The 14,915-nt window shown below is 36.3% G+C and overlaps 1 protein-coding gene across 5 annotated transcripts in view; it reads left to right on the forward strand.

Moving 5' to 3' along the window:
* The window catches only part of LOC129779619 (NPC intracellular cholesterol transporter 1), a 96,659-nt gene that overhangs the window by 74,910 nt on the left and 6,834 nt on the right, over positions 1-14,915 (forward strand). For 2 of the 5 annotated variants that reach the window (XM_055787199.1, XM_055787201.1), the window contains 2 exons: positions 5,141-5,220; positions 6,293-6,344. The exons of 1 other annotated variant lie outside the window; for it this stretch is intronic. In XM_055787199.1, the coding sequence (XP_055643174.1) occupies positions 5,141-5,220; positions 6,293-6,344 (132 nt within the window). Of the gene's footprint in view, positions 1-5,140; positions 5,221-6,292; positions 6,353-14,915 lie in introns of all 5 variants that reach the window. 2 more of the 5 variants (XM_055787203.1, XM_055787204.1) reach the window with 2 other exon arrangements.

Here is a 14,915-nt window from a genome sequence, read left to right on the forward strand (position 1 = left end):
ACTAAATATCACGTTCACCCAAATTTATACGGCAATACGATTGATGCGGTGAAAATATTGTGCTCGTGGGATTTCTTCTCCTTTTCCTAAAATGTATATTCTAGCCACTAGACCATATGGAAATGAAGCTCATTATAAAGTATCTTCATCGTCTTGTAGAGTGATTATTATCCTGTACTCGCGCACAAAATCATTACTCGTACATTCGCGCATGGTGTCACAGACCGTATATTGTAATATTGCTTTGTGTACATTTTAGGCGTTATAGGTATTTGTTTAAAGAAAAAACTCAAAAAATATGTTTTCTTAAACTTCATTCAGGTTTAATAGCCATTTAATTCAGCCTCCTCGAAACATAATCATTGATTTTTCGGTTCTTGAGACCGTATGCGCGAGTATAGGAGGTTAAATATAAAGAATTATTAAGACCACATACGTCCTTTGGTTGATAGAGTTAAACATCGAAGACAGCCAAAAATCGAATGCCAAGATTATTTCGGGGCTAATCAATCATTGAATTATACCAAAAGTTCTTTGAAGTGAACTAATAAAATAAACTAAAGCGAATGGATATGTATTTGATATGTATTTGAAAATTTAAAAAAACTTTTTTCTTAAAATTTTCGCTCCAGTATCATGAAAACCTATCTTCTGGAGGAATGCCCATTTTTACGAAATGGAAATTCTCGAAAGCTTCCTATTTTTTCTATAACTCAAAAAAACCCTTGTTTCAATTAGAATTATAGTTCTGTTTTGGGATAGTTTTGATAGAATGAATATAAATAATTCTATTCCATTTTTTTTTGATGAAATTTAGTTTTGATGAAATATTGTCCTGATGGGAAAAATTTCAGATAATGCCACGTGGACACGTTGAATGTTTTTTTGAATAATGTATTTATTTCCTGTATTTATCAATAATAGGTGGATGTGCAAATTGATTCCACCAACGAATGTTAGAATTTTATAATATTAAAAAGCACAACATTGTTTCCTGAGGTGCGTTTTCGATTCAGCTTCCACTCTTAAATGCTTCATTCCATTTTACTTTTATTTCACGAAAACTTCCAGGGTTTTGCGATAATGGGAAATGAACAACACGATTTTTTATGGGGACCGTATCCCTGGAGATGTGTTCCCGATAGCGATATTCTTTTTGATTACATGGGGGAATTTTTTGTTTCTATTGAAATGTCTGGAAAGTTTGTGCCACCACTGATAACAATGTTATAAAGACGCCGATCAGAAATAATCCACAGAATATGACAAACGAATTAGCAGTTTCACTACAGATATCCGAACACACCGTTCATGAGCAAGTGGTTTGATTACCTAGAACGCTATAATGTAAACGCTCACATATTATTTGTCAAAAGAATTTTATGGAACGCATCATCATCTACGCTTCACAAACGCAACGAAAACATGTATTGGTAGCAAATGGCGATGAAGAATCAAATGATTTACAACAATGTTGAGATAAAAACAATCTTGGGCAAGCAAAAAAATCCATAGTCGGTATTCCCCCGGAGAAATTCACACTCTGTGTATGGTAAGACTGAAATAACGAGCTGTATTATGATTTTCTACAAAGTTATCAGGGAATGAATCCCAATAAGTTCCAATACCCAATAATATGATAGGCGTCGTGTTCCTTCAAGACAATTCTAAGCCTAAGATCGTATTGACAATCTGGTAGTATTTTTTTAGTTTGGGATATAATACTCTAACTGCACCTGATACTGCACTTTTAGATTACCACTTGTCAGGTTCCTGTACGAATTCGACTCAATGATAAAAATAGGCACCTTAACCCGTTTTTTGAACAGAAACCAAACACATTCTGAGGGATGGCAATTCTACGCGACGAAATATCATGGAACAAAACGATGATATATATCGTACAAATTTATGTTTATGAACCATACTTTTGATTTTCCCAATCCGACACGAATTCTCCTGACAACTCTATTTTTCCCAAGGTATGGGTTTGGGTTTTCATGTTTGTGGGATGATGAATCTGCGGATCATATAAGTTAACGGCATCCCAAATAAGGCACTGACTAATGTCCATGAATTTGTGCGGCAATTCGGGTGTTAAACGAAACAAAATACAACACAACATTTTCCTAATTTGAACAGCGTGATGATATTCATTTAGCTTTTTATTTATACCACTGCTGTCTTGTTTCGAGTTTCGTTTTTCAAACGAAACTCTTGATTTGATTGTCTAATTTTTTGAAGAATCAAACAGCTCATCCCGCTTACGTCGGTTGTAAATAAAAAAAATAGAAATGGGTAATATCTGTCAAAACTTCCCAACCACAACTAAATGGGTTATTGAGCGGGCGCCAGCTTTTATATAAATTTGCGTGATTTTAATAACCTGTTCGAAGCTATTTTTAAGCCATTGAAACAATTTTTCGAGTCAATAAGTAGCAATCATATACCTCTTGGACATTTTATCTTCTGAATGGAATGATTATCATACAATTTCATTGATCCGGAGCAGAATTATTAATGCTTAAAGAAGGAATGGATTTCTTCTCGGAATAACTGCCAAAATAATACCCTTCTTTCCAACAATTGGAAACGACGATCGATTATGGCATTGTACAAATTATGTTATAACGCTGCTTTCATCAATGTGATTTCTTTGATATGATGAAATATCCACTGCACCACATCAAACATTTCGTATTCTTCACTATGAAATCCATAGTCAATGGCACCTATCAGTATAGAATTATCATCTATACCTGGATTTTCGCTAAATGCTCCATTCAGTTCGGCTACAGAAAAGAAATGGAAATGGGAGAGAAGAGCATAGTGTTTAAGCGAGCGAGCAAAACCATCTTTCTATCACTTTCCAATCACACCTAAATGGATTTCTAGCGAGCACCAGCTAATATACAAAATTGTTGATTTCAACAGCTTTCAATAGTTTTCAAAGCATTTTTTATGCTATTGAAACAAAGTTTCGGATCAATAACTAACAATCATATAACTGTTGGTCATGTTATTTTTGAATGAAGTGACTATCATACCACTCCGTTTAACCGGCAAAGAGGTATTCAAAACCTTCTAAACCATGCACTCCAAGCGGCGCGCTCTCGTTTTCGAAACTTTGAACTTACACCCCGGTACAAAAATGAAAGATGTAGTCCTACTTCAAAATGCACGAGGTTTGTTTCACAAGCGATATTTTAATATAAATTCAATCGGGGAAACATCAAGAATTTGGTAGGTTTATTTTCGGAAAAATGGTGGGATGTCCACAACGGGTTTAATGGATGTCCACGCTTGTCCACGAAGGGGGAGGAGATGTTTAAGATCGTACATTGGTGGACACCAGTACCGATTTTTGACAAACATTATTTTTTCGAGATTTACACTAGATCTCGACGTTTCATGCCATTTCAAGAATTTTTTCGAAAACCCCGATTTCCTTTACTCCCTCCTTGGGTGAATTTTCGATTTTCAAAAAACTCAAATTTTGACCGCTTTGCGTCACTCCCTTAAGTCCGATTGAGCTGATATTTTGCATAGGGTGTTTTTTCGATGTGGTGAACATTTTTTATGGGGTAACTTTTTGAAATTTTAGGGTCGATTTTTTCTCATATTTTTCTCATCATTGGCACCCTAGTTAGTGGACAACCACCAATAATTCTTGATTGAGTAAAATTGGGGACAATTCAGTTGATTGTGGTTTTTTATGTAGAACCTCCCGAACATGGTAACATTTTCGAAATTGAACCTATGGAGCCAACCATTGCCACATCACATGTCTCGGAACTTGTAATCATGACGATATCCTTTAATTCAAAAGCACGAACTTCGGCAATCTAGGCACGGAAGAGAAGAACCTTGTGGTTTGAATTCATTTGATTGGACCGAATCAAGTATTTGCAACAATTTGCAATTTGCTTTTTCTTAATGCAGTATTCTAGTCTAGAAATTATAAAAGAATTTCTTTATATTTCTGAAGTTTAGGCATTCAAAAATATACCCTAGAATGTATTTTTCGAAAATTCAATTACAAATTTACTTAATTATAGTAATTTTTATGGCTTGGCGTACACGATATCTTAAGTTCTACTGAACCGATTTATGTCGAATTTATATGAATAAAATATGTATGCATTATTCTATCGCATGTACCAATAAAAAATCATTTTTTTTCAATTTCAGTAGTTTTTTAAAAATCGAGAAACATAAAAAAACATTTCAAATTGCATTTTTTTCTTCAAACGGCCGTGATTTTTTTCAGAAAACATGTTTTTGACTTGTCCGAGGTTCATGCGAAAGTGGCATCTTTACAGATTCAGAATCTGTTCTTTTTTTTGTTTTGGATAACCAGAAGGGTTGGAATCGTGTACGCCCTGGCAATGCTTTGAACCCCCTCACTTCATCAGCTTGTAACTATTCTAATTATGAATATTTCTTTTTCGTTTTTTTTTTTGTTTTTGAAAGATAGATAAACAAATGATGATTTAAAGGATAGTAGAAATGTTTTTTTTATATTTTTTTAGGGGCTTGAAAAATCGTCTGAAATTTGGGCCTCAACACTAGAATATCGTACGATACACACTGTACCTTATCTACGTCATTAATCATTGCAATCGAGTATCCGTATGTATTCTTCGGGAATCTATCGTTCATTTGCTAAAAAACAGAAAAAAAGTAATCCTTACCGAGGGATTTGAACGGAACAGCCTTCCCTGCTCGCTGTTATCCGTGTACCACCGGTTGAGAAAAAAATGTTAATAAACATATATTGTTGTAATATACAAAAAAGGTGTTCATTAAGATTGTGAATCCTTTTAAAAGATAATAATTGTTCTAGTACTACAATGAATAGTTCAGACCACCATTTTATGTTAGTTCCAGTTATTGTGATTCAAAGTATGGTGCCACTAAATTAAACTAAATTAAAACTGTGTTCAATTGTTCTTTCTTCCTCCCGTGGCACCCTTCGAATACGTTGGCTTTGCTTGGATCACCCACACAAAAATGACATCTGCAACCATAAAAAACTCCGCTCATTTTGGACGTCATCATAACCGTAACTGGGATCATGAACTAATATTCGACCAAACACAAATAAATCGAAAATTACAAAACACTACACGTCGATCAGGTGCGCCCATCAACAAGGCGAAGCTCGCCTACCACCGGCGGCAAGCGATGCAGGACACTCAGGAAACATCACTCTCAACCGTAAGCAAACCGATACGTTGTTCTTGTTGTTCTGATTATCCCACCAGTAGAATCATTCATTCACCCCACGCTGAATGTTCACGGCTTGAACACACCAACACAGCACTAGAATGCACCATGGTTGCGAATGGTAGCGGTAGTTTCGAAAGTAAAAATCTAAGTTTTGTTTGTTCCACTAGCAGTAGTTTTAATTATGAGGGACCACGACACTATCGACGGTACTATTTTGGAACCCAACCTGTGAAATTGACTGAGACTACCGGGCGCAATGGAAAGCGCACCCCGAGGGTTGATTTTTGGCGACGAATCCTGTGCTGGCGTAAAATGGAAGCGTCTGACCCGACCAAATGCGACACGCTTTATTCCAACTCTGACTACTGCCATGGAGCAACACTAAAGCTTTAGAATATGTATTTTTAAGAATGTTGTAGCATTCTTTGTTTGGATCAGTCTGTAATTTCAATTCCTGACTAGACTATCGCATGCATTTTTTTGTTTCTATATCTATTAGTCATTTTCGCTTATTATTTGTACATTAAAAAAATTTTTGTCAGCTAATAAAATCTCATTGTAACAATGAAAATCAAACATCACTGCAATAATCATACCATTACTAATATTTTCCGGCATTTATTCGGCATATTTATTCACCTTATTCGAAAATTATGATAAGTCACTGTACAGAAATTATAGTGTGAGAATATGTTAGCTATGAAAAATGGTGGATGGCGGCGAATCGCAACTCCAACAGTTATTAACAAAGCATTCTTCAATTTCGGCAGCAAGAAGCACTCTGTACGAACTAAGCTTTTCTACTGTACAAATGAACACCCCAAAAAGCTCTATGCATATATAGCAAAGCAATGCTTCCAGCAAACAACACGACATATTAATTCGGCCACAATCGAAAACAACACAATCAAAAACGTTCTTCAATCACAGCAATGACTAGAATCACCCAAAAATAATTACAATCGCAATAGCGAGAATAAAAAAAAAGAACACAAAATTAACCGCAAAACTCATGGTGCTCTGTATTTTTTTTATTTCGCAATCATCTTATTTCTTGCAGCGCTGGGATGATCGAATCTTTGTGTTTGACCAAATAGAGGCCGATGTCCACGGTTAATAAGTATATCCTTTCTGCGTGTAAACTATATATGTAGATGCTAGCAAGCATAAACACCACCACGTGCCCTAACCGATCATACGCAAACTTTTTTCTGTCGTGCTATATATAATAATCCTTTCTGTACCCCAATATCCACCGGAGGGTATTCAATACGTGTTCAGGCACCAGATGTTTTGGTATACAAGATGAAATAGAATTTAACGAATTAAACATTGCCTCCAAATTCTTCGAAAAGACTGTATACGATGATCAGTGGCATTACAAAAACTGTTGTGAGAATAAATAACATCCTTCATATGTAGTTAGTGAAGTATCTGAACTAATATGTATGTTCCTTTAATATTCCGGAACCGTCTGGCGAAACCCCCGTGAAACCACGACATAAGCTCACACGCATAAAACATCAGGTATCCATCCATTGGCTCATCAATGTTTACTATAGAATGAAAGATTAGATACAGTAATCGCCTGCTAACTGGGCCGGAAAATCAACTGAATTATCGAATTTCACTCGTTAACTGGAGTGCAAAACAGCAGAAGCAAAGCTGCAATTTGAAGTTGACATTTGTTACTGAGACTTAAATGCTTTGCAGCCCAGTTAACGCACGCCCTGTTAAATATAAGTCTAGTTGAATAAAGTCAAGTTACCGAACGAGTACTGTATGTGTAGACTTTATGCTTATTTTATAAAATAGTTATTCCGGTATTTAAATAGACAAAACAAATGGGCTTATAAGTCACACAGTAGAATAGAGATAGAATTGAGGTGAAACAAATGTTCGGTAATTTCCCGTTGTCGTCATTTTTTTTTACTATCCGAACAGAAACAGGATAGTAACGACTATGCTTGGCCAAATTCTCATTCATAGTCTGGTAAGGCCACCGCGCATAACGAAAAACGCGTTAAAGGACTAAAAATGAGATGCAAACACGACATAAAGATTTTCCAGCATGAAAACTATGTTTTATCATTACAGAAATCATTAAACTATCCATCTGTAAGGTCAGTATCAGTATCAGTGGTCAGATAATGTGAAAGCCCTGACCAAAACAAAAGACCAACCACGCGTATGTTATCGTTCTCGTTGATCTGGCGAGTTTTTTTTCCGGATCTACGCTTCTGATCAGCAGTCAGACGTTCTTCGAACCGTTTTATGATACCAGACACCGTGGAATTCGCGATTCCCAACATTTTTCCGATGGCACGATGCGACATATTCTCGTGCAAAACTTTTTCGCGCACGCACTGTTCTTTCGTTGCCATTTTGAGTGTAAACAATGCATATTAAACTATGTCTACGCAAAATTTAAATTAATTTTACCCTGCGGATCAAAAGATGGAACAATTTGAGTATGTGTAGATTTCAAACGGAACACCCTTTAGTATAAAAATAAAAAAATCGAGAGATTGTATCCGAGACACGACCGCTTTGGACGTAGGACTACGCGATCTTTTTTTTTGAAATTTGTTGGTTTATCATTTCGGATATTATTTACGAATGCGTCGGAATTTCATAAATAACTCTTCGGTAAAAAGTTCCGGGGACCCTGCTCGAGTTTACTTCGCAAATACAGTAAGCATTCACTAACTGAGCGAAAAAGGGAAGACCAGTTATCGACATTCGCGTTTTAACTGGTCCGGCATCTTAAACGTCAAATAAAATCGAGGGGAACTAGAATGAATTGTTTGATTCGCGTTGTTCAAATAATTGGATAAACAAAAGGACTCCAATGGAAGTTCCGCATTGAGTGCGACAACAGGTATGAAATATTATTTGAGAAAATTATTTTTCTGTGGTTTAATAAATTTTTTGTCATTCGAAAATAATGTCAATTTTCATAACATTTCAAATTACATTCGAATGCCCTTCACAGCAAATCTTCCATTCGAATATGGCGCAGATTGTTTACGAAATTCTGCTTTTCAGCTGGTCCAAGGACCAGTTAACGTTCGCTCAGTTAAACAGCAGACCAGTTGAACCAGGGGGTTCTTTTGTATCCGCATGCATTTTTGCACTCCGGAATGTGTTTTGAAGTCCATGTTACCATAGGGTTTTTCAATAAGAGCGCTACAAAAGTTTTGACATAGGACTATGTGTTTGATTTCTATATAGGGGGCCACTCTACGAAAAATGTAACGATTTATTAAGAGTTTTCAATCGCATTTTACTCTAAATCGTCATTGCGACATATGTTGTGTATATACCATTAGACAGGAAATTTATCCAGCAATTTTTTTCGCTTAAAACGTAAACAGTGAATATAGTAAAAAATGTTAACAATTTGACGATTAAAATGGGCATGTTTTCTTTCGATTTACTAACCACTCGCTTTCTTCCCCAACGCAACGAGCAATCTGTTTGCCTAAGTTCGGGCGTTAGCTCACAACGTGAGTTGACGCGTATAATAAATTATTCTCCATTTACCGATAATAGGCATTTATCAGTTATTGTATTGTATGTTGCCCAATCAATTCGTGCTCAATTCCATTTTAATATGTAGGTCTTGCTACTAACAATTTATGTAATTCTGGTCCAGAATGTCATAATATCGAGCATGGTGTCTGGTTATGTAAAAAATGCAATTAATGAATTTAACTGGCTGCTGATTTAGAAGATCGAAAGGGTATACTTATGCATATCAGATTATGATAGCTTGAGTAGTCGCGATCTTAATATTATGCTCCCCATATATGTCTTCCTAAGAAACACGCTTCACTTCCTCGAATGCACATGCCCATTCTCCTTTTCCTTTCCTATATATGAGCACCTTACTTAGCACCAAATGAGATCAATTTACTACAGCAGCTTCATGATCTTCCCAAGAGAGCCATAGATTACTTAATATACATCACCGGGCTATAAGGTTATTACAAACAATGTTCCGGAAAACGTGACTACGAAGGAGAAGATGCTATTTTTATATATTTATGTAGTCATAGATTTATTTGACTTATAGCTTATATCACTTAACTATTTAGATTTGTGTTCAAAAAAGATGAATGATGACTTCTTGTTTTCTTCTGCACAATTGAATATACAGAAGAAAAAAGGTAGTTATGGCTTTAATAGTATTTTTGTGTACATTTTTGAACAGAATGTGGTTCCGGATTCTACAACGTTATCTCATCTAACCCGTTCAAGGATACAAGTTCATACAGGAAACGGTTTTTCAGGGCTTTCATTTGATGTATCAAAAGAGAAAAAGTTACAAATTTTGAACAATGAAGAAACTCAATTCAAATGCAATTACTACACACAATCACAGTCCTATGTCAATATTTCGTCCGTACCCCTAGGCCCAGACCCATCAACTTTTTTTTAAATAAATCAAAAATGGTTTTGGGTATCAATGAAATTCTTTTTTCATGTGAAAGTACATTTGATGCCATTATGTATGGAACTCGATTTGGCCACTACGGACACGTTTGCAGAAGTCCAGACGCTGAACCCAATTTTCGACGGTTTTCAAGCATAAATCGGCCGATACTGCTGTAATTTCGAGTTCGATATTCGTACGAAGTTCACCAATCGTCGCTGGCTTGCTGGCATAGACCATAGACTTGACCTAGCTCCACAGGAAATAGTCTTACGGCGTCGAATCGCACGACCGAGGCGGTCAATAGACTGGCCATTTCGTGAGATAACACCAAACTTGGTTTTCAAAAAATCGATTGTTTAATACGCTGTGTGGCTTGTGGCGCCGTCCTGTTGAAACCACATATTGTCCAAGTCCATATCATCCAATTCGGGCCAAAAATATCCGGTTATCATTGAGCAGTAGCAATTCCCTTTCACAGTAACGTGCCAGTCTTGATAATCACGGAAGAAGTACGACCCAATGACGCCAACCCGTAATTTTTTTCGGGATGCAATGGTAACTAATAGACTACGTGTGGATTGCTGCCTGACCAATAAGGCATATCTTGCTTATTGACGAACCGTTCAGCCAGAAATGAGCATCATCGCTGAAGATGATTTTCCGATGATAATCCGGAACATTTTCTAGTTGTTGCTCAGCCCAATTCACGAACATACGACGCTTCTGGTGGTCAAGCAGCTTCAGTTCTTGCGTCAATTTTATCTTGCAAGGATGTAGGCCAAGATCTTTTCGAAAAATTCGCCACAACGACGTCACAGAGATGCCCAACGCTTGAGAACGACGTGTGAGAGAATGATTAGGATCTTCCTCAATTGATGCGGTAGCGGCAGCAATATTCGCGACACTGCGGGCACTTCTTTGTCTCACTGGCACGGGAACATTTTGTACTGTGCCTGTGGATTAAATTTTTTCCACTAGACGCTCAGTCGTTGATCTGGCAGGACGAATATGACGACCATAAATTGGACGTAGCGCTCTTAAAGTTGAGGCCATTAACTCCGAATGTCGGTAGTAAATTTTGATAATCTCGACTCGCTGTTGGATCGTATATCTTTCTTTTATGAAATGGCAAACCTTACTCGGTCTACTTTTGTAGCGTCTCTATTGAAATACCCGTTACAAAAGCGAGTACGAACACAACACATACTCAAACAGTAATTTAATCAATACAAGTCTTACGTCAACCTTGCGGTTATATCGTAGATATAACCCATCCATTTTTTTCCACCAAATAGGTCGCGTTTTGTGCTTTTCATCAAATAATAATTCCAACCTCCAAAAATGTGGCTTTCTGACACAAGTTCACCCTTCACTGGTACAGAAATATTTTGTGGAATTTTTGGCTGTGTGTTGGAAATATTTATCACGGCGAGTATTAAAGTTACTCTACAATTGATAAGTCTCAAGGGGGGAACCTACTCTGGAAAGTCGAAAAAACGATTTTTTCACCATCAGAAATGTTGCATGCGTGGATTTTTCGATGTTTCATTGAAAAGTTACAGTAAACACCTCAGGGTTACTTCAAAAGAAGTAGCATAGCTGTACCAATATTTAAACGCGTTTTTCTCGAAACGTTGTTTTTCAGCTGGGGTAGTACGATTATCTATGAATTTAGTGGACCGATTTGGCTGAATTTGCTTCCAACATATAACAATGAATTATCTAAATTGTTACGTAACCGGTTTTTGATATCTCAATTTTTAATTTTTTTATGATTTTCCAAAAATGACTTTTTTCGAAAAAATCATAACTTATGAACTACGATTAAGGTAATCTACATATCGATTTTTTTTTAACCGTATTATAGTGACTTTCAACCCATTTGGCTGGTTCGTCGCTTTTACTTCCATTTTTGGAAGAATGTCGGGAGTGAGAATTGAACTCGTGACCTTTAGCGTGAGAGGCATGGATGTTACCACTACGCCAGATTGCCTCCCATCTACATATCGAGTTATCGACATGTATACTAATATTACACTTACGAATGGATTTTTTTTTCGTAATTATTGATTGTATTAGTTTTTTAATAGTTTATATGGTTAAAGAAAGCGAGCTCTATACATTTTATATTTTTTGTAAGAGTTTTTTACATAGCATATCCAGAAATCAGGTGTTTTTTCGTAAACTATGAAGAAAAAAATTCAATTAACACTCCTGTACTTGCGTGCAAAATCATAACACGTATACTCGCGCACGGTGTCACAGACCGAAAATTAAACTTCTCTGTAATGTTGCCACTGTGTATTTTTCCGGCTTTATTGGCTTTTATTTGAAGAAGAGGGTATGATTGAATGAAAAAACTCAAAAAAATATGTTTTCTTCGTCTCTATTATGTGTTAAAAGCCATCTAATTCAGCCTCATCAAAACAGAGTAATTTTTGAAACTCCAACACAAATTACGAAATTCGAATTTTTCACTGTTATTAATTAAAAGTAAGCAACTGAATATAATTCATGGAAGTTTAAAGAGCTATAAAATAACATAAAATGTGTTAATCGGTTGTGGTTTCATTGGAGTAAGAATCGGAACATAGCACACAACTGCATGCTCGAAGCAAACATATTTTTTAAATTTCATGCAGTTGTTGCGTGTTTTTTGGGTTGTTTTTTTTATCAAAGAGAAGAATGTATAACATATTCTTTATCAGATGATAAAGGTTCTGGAATATAAAGATTGCATATTTCTAATATTCTTTGTATCTGTATTCTTGGTAAACTAAGAATTATTGCCTTTTTTAGATGGTTTTTAAAATGGTTATAAAAGGTTTTCTAAGAACTTCCTTTTCTTTTTCTTGTTTTCTTGTCAATATTGTCCATTATAAAAAAATATCCCCGAAACTGTAACTGTTAAAAGTTTACTGTTTACAATTCTTCCACAAGTGAAATTCTTTCACAAGTGTGTATATGTATGACCATTATATTTAGCGAATAACTATACGAAAGTCAAACAGTCATATTTTGCTTTTGAACGTATGAATCTAACGACGAATATATCGACGAATAGTTAATATATGGATCCGTTCAAAAAAAGGTACTGAAATCAATTATGAATAGTCCGGTAATGATCTCATGCATCATATTCAATAAATATTCTACACCGCTAACATTAATTTATACATTTCATCCAACAATATTCTAGAATATGAAAAATGGCACTTGTTCAAAAAAGTTACTCCTATACTCGCGTCGGTGTGTCAGACCGAAAGTGTTAGAAAAGTGGCACACGTCCCCTTTGTACCAACTAGATATGGGCAAATCAGCTCATCATGGTGAGCGGCTCAGAGCCGTTCAGCTCATACAAGAGAGCTGCTCATTTGGAACAGCTCTTCAGCTCAGTTGAATTTTGCGGTTGTCCACACAATTGCATAATTACCATGGGACATTTTATAGTGTGCATTTTCATAATGGACGGAAAGCAGAAAAATAAACGAATTTAATATATAATTGTACATAAACAAAAACTAATATGAATTCTAATAATATGATATAAAACAAAAATTTAATGCTGCAATCCAACATAGAAGATGCTTAGGATATGCTGAACTTAAACAACAGAAAAACCAGCAGTAGCCAAATAAAATGCCTTCAGAAATATTGGCCGACACAACGTCTTTTGATAAAACTTCCGAGATATTTTTTGCATCCAAGTATTTAAAAATAAATCCACTAATAGGCGCAACGAGAAATAATTCTTCGCGATGACAAAGGTAACAAAAAGAACATTATAAATCATTAGCATTTATACCGGGTTGTTTCTGAATTGTTTTGATTCAGCACGCGGAAATAAGTTTATGTGTTTCAACAGTCATGTGCTATGCTATGCAGCTCAGCAGCTAACAGCTCAGCAGCTCATCCGCTCAGCTGCTCATCAGCTCAGCTGCTCGTCAGCTCAACAGCTCATCAGCTCATTAGCTCAACAAGTCCGTAATGAGCTGATGAGCTGCGTTGTTTTGATTGCGAACCGATCCGAATCCGCTCACTATAATGAAGCGATTCGAATGAACAGCTCATGAGCGGATGGCACATCTCTAGTACCAACACATGCGATACGCTAAACGAAGACGAACGACGAATAACGAAGTTAGAGAGAATCGCAAAGTCGTAGTGTTGATATTTTCTGAGAACACGATAAACACGAACACGATAGTGAAATGAACGATAATTTCACGGTCTGACAGACCAATGCGCGAGTATAGGAGTGTTAATAGTTACGAAAACAAAATCCGTGTTTTATTATTTTTGACGTAGGACTACGTCTTTCATTTCTATACTGGGGTGTAAAATCAAAGTTTCGAAAACGAAAGCGTTACGCCGAAGACCGAGATTTTGAGTGTTAATAGCTCCTAAACAACTGAACGAAATGGTATGATAAACACTTCATTCGAAAGATAAAATGTCTACGCGTTCTATACTTGTTACTTTCTGATCCAAAAACTTGTTTCAATAGTCTTAAATTTGCTTTCAAAATAGGCTATTGAAATCACCAATCGGTATATAAGCGAGCGCCGCTCGGAAATCCACTCAGTTCCCAATTGAACAGCGATTGGAGCATGTTGTCGCTGTTGTGGTGAAGCTCTTCATTTATCATGAAAGCGCGGATGAACGGTGTCACCAAGAGCCTGTTTGTGCACCTTAGGCCAGAAGGGAATCCATCAAGAGGAGAGTGATGCTACAAACGGTTCCCCGGGAAGATCTCGAAGCAGCCGCTACACACACACACATACACGCACGGAATTCTTTCCGTTTGGATCGAGAAAGATCCGGAAAATAATCTGCCAGTTCCTCTAGGAATTTAGAAATACATTCATGTGAAAGAGTTTATTTGAATGTTTTCTATCCATGTAACACTGTGACCAAATACATTAGGTTTTGTGATTTTTCAATCAATCGCAATCAACAGGATAGCTTCTGAAGATTATTCTTCCCCATCAGTAGGATATTTCCGTATCCAATATTGGATGCATAAAACCTTGTGCCTCCAACGTAACGCTCTCGTTTTCGAAGTTCTCCAAATATTCATTCATTCAGAATGAATTCAGATTCAACTTCATACAAATGATCTCTAAATCAACGATAGTCCTACGTCACCCTTGCGGTTATACCATAGATATAACCCACTTCCTGTTTTTTTTCGGAAATAAGACTAGACTTATTGGCTTCAATTTGACATGCCGATCATCTG

This window comes from Toxorhynchites rutilus, chromosome 3, assembly GCF_029784135.1.
Source record: "Toxorhynchites rutilus septentrionalis strain SRP chromosome 3, ASM2978413v1, whole genome shotgun sequence".
In the NCBI taxonomy this organism is placed as follows: Eukaryota; Metazoa; Arthropoda; class Insecta; order Diptera; family Culicidae; genus Toxorhynchites; species Toxorhynchites rutilus.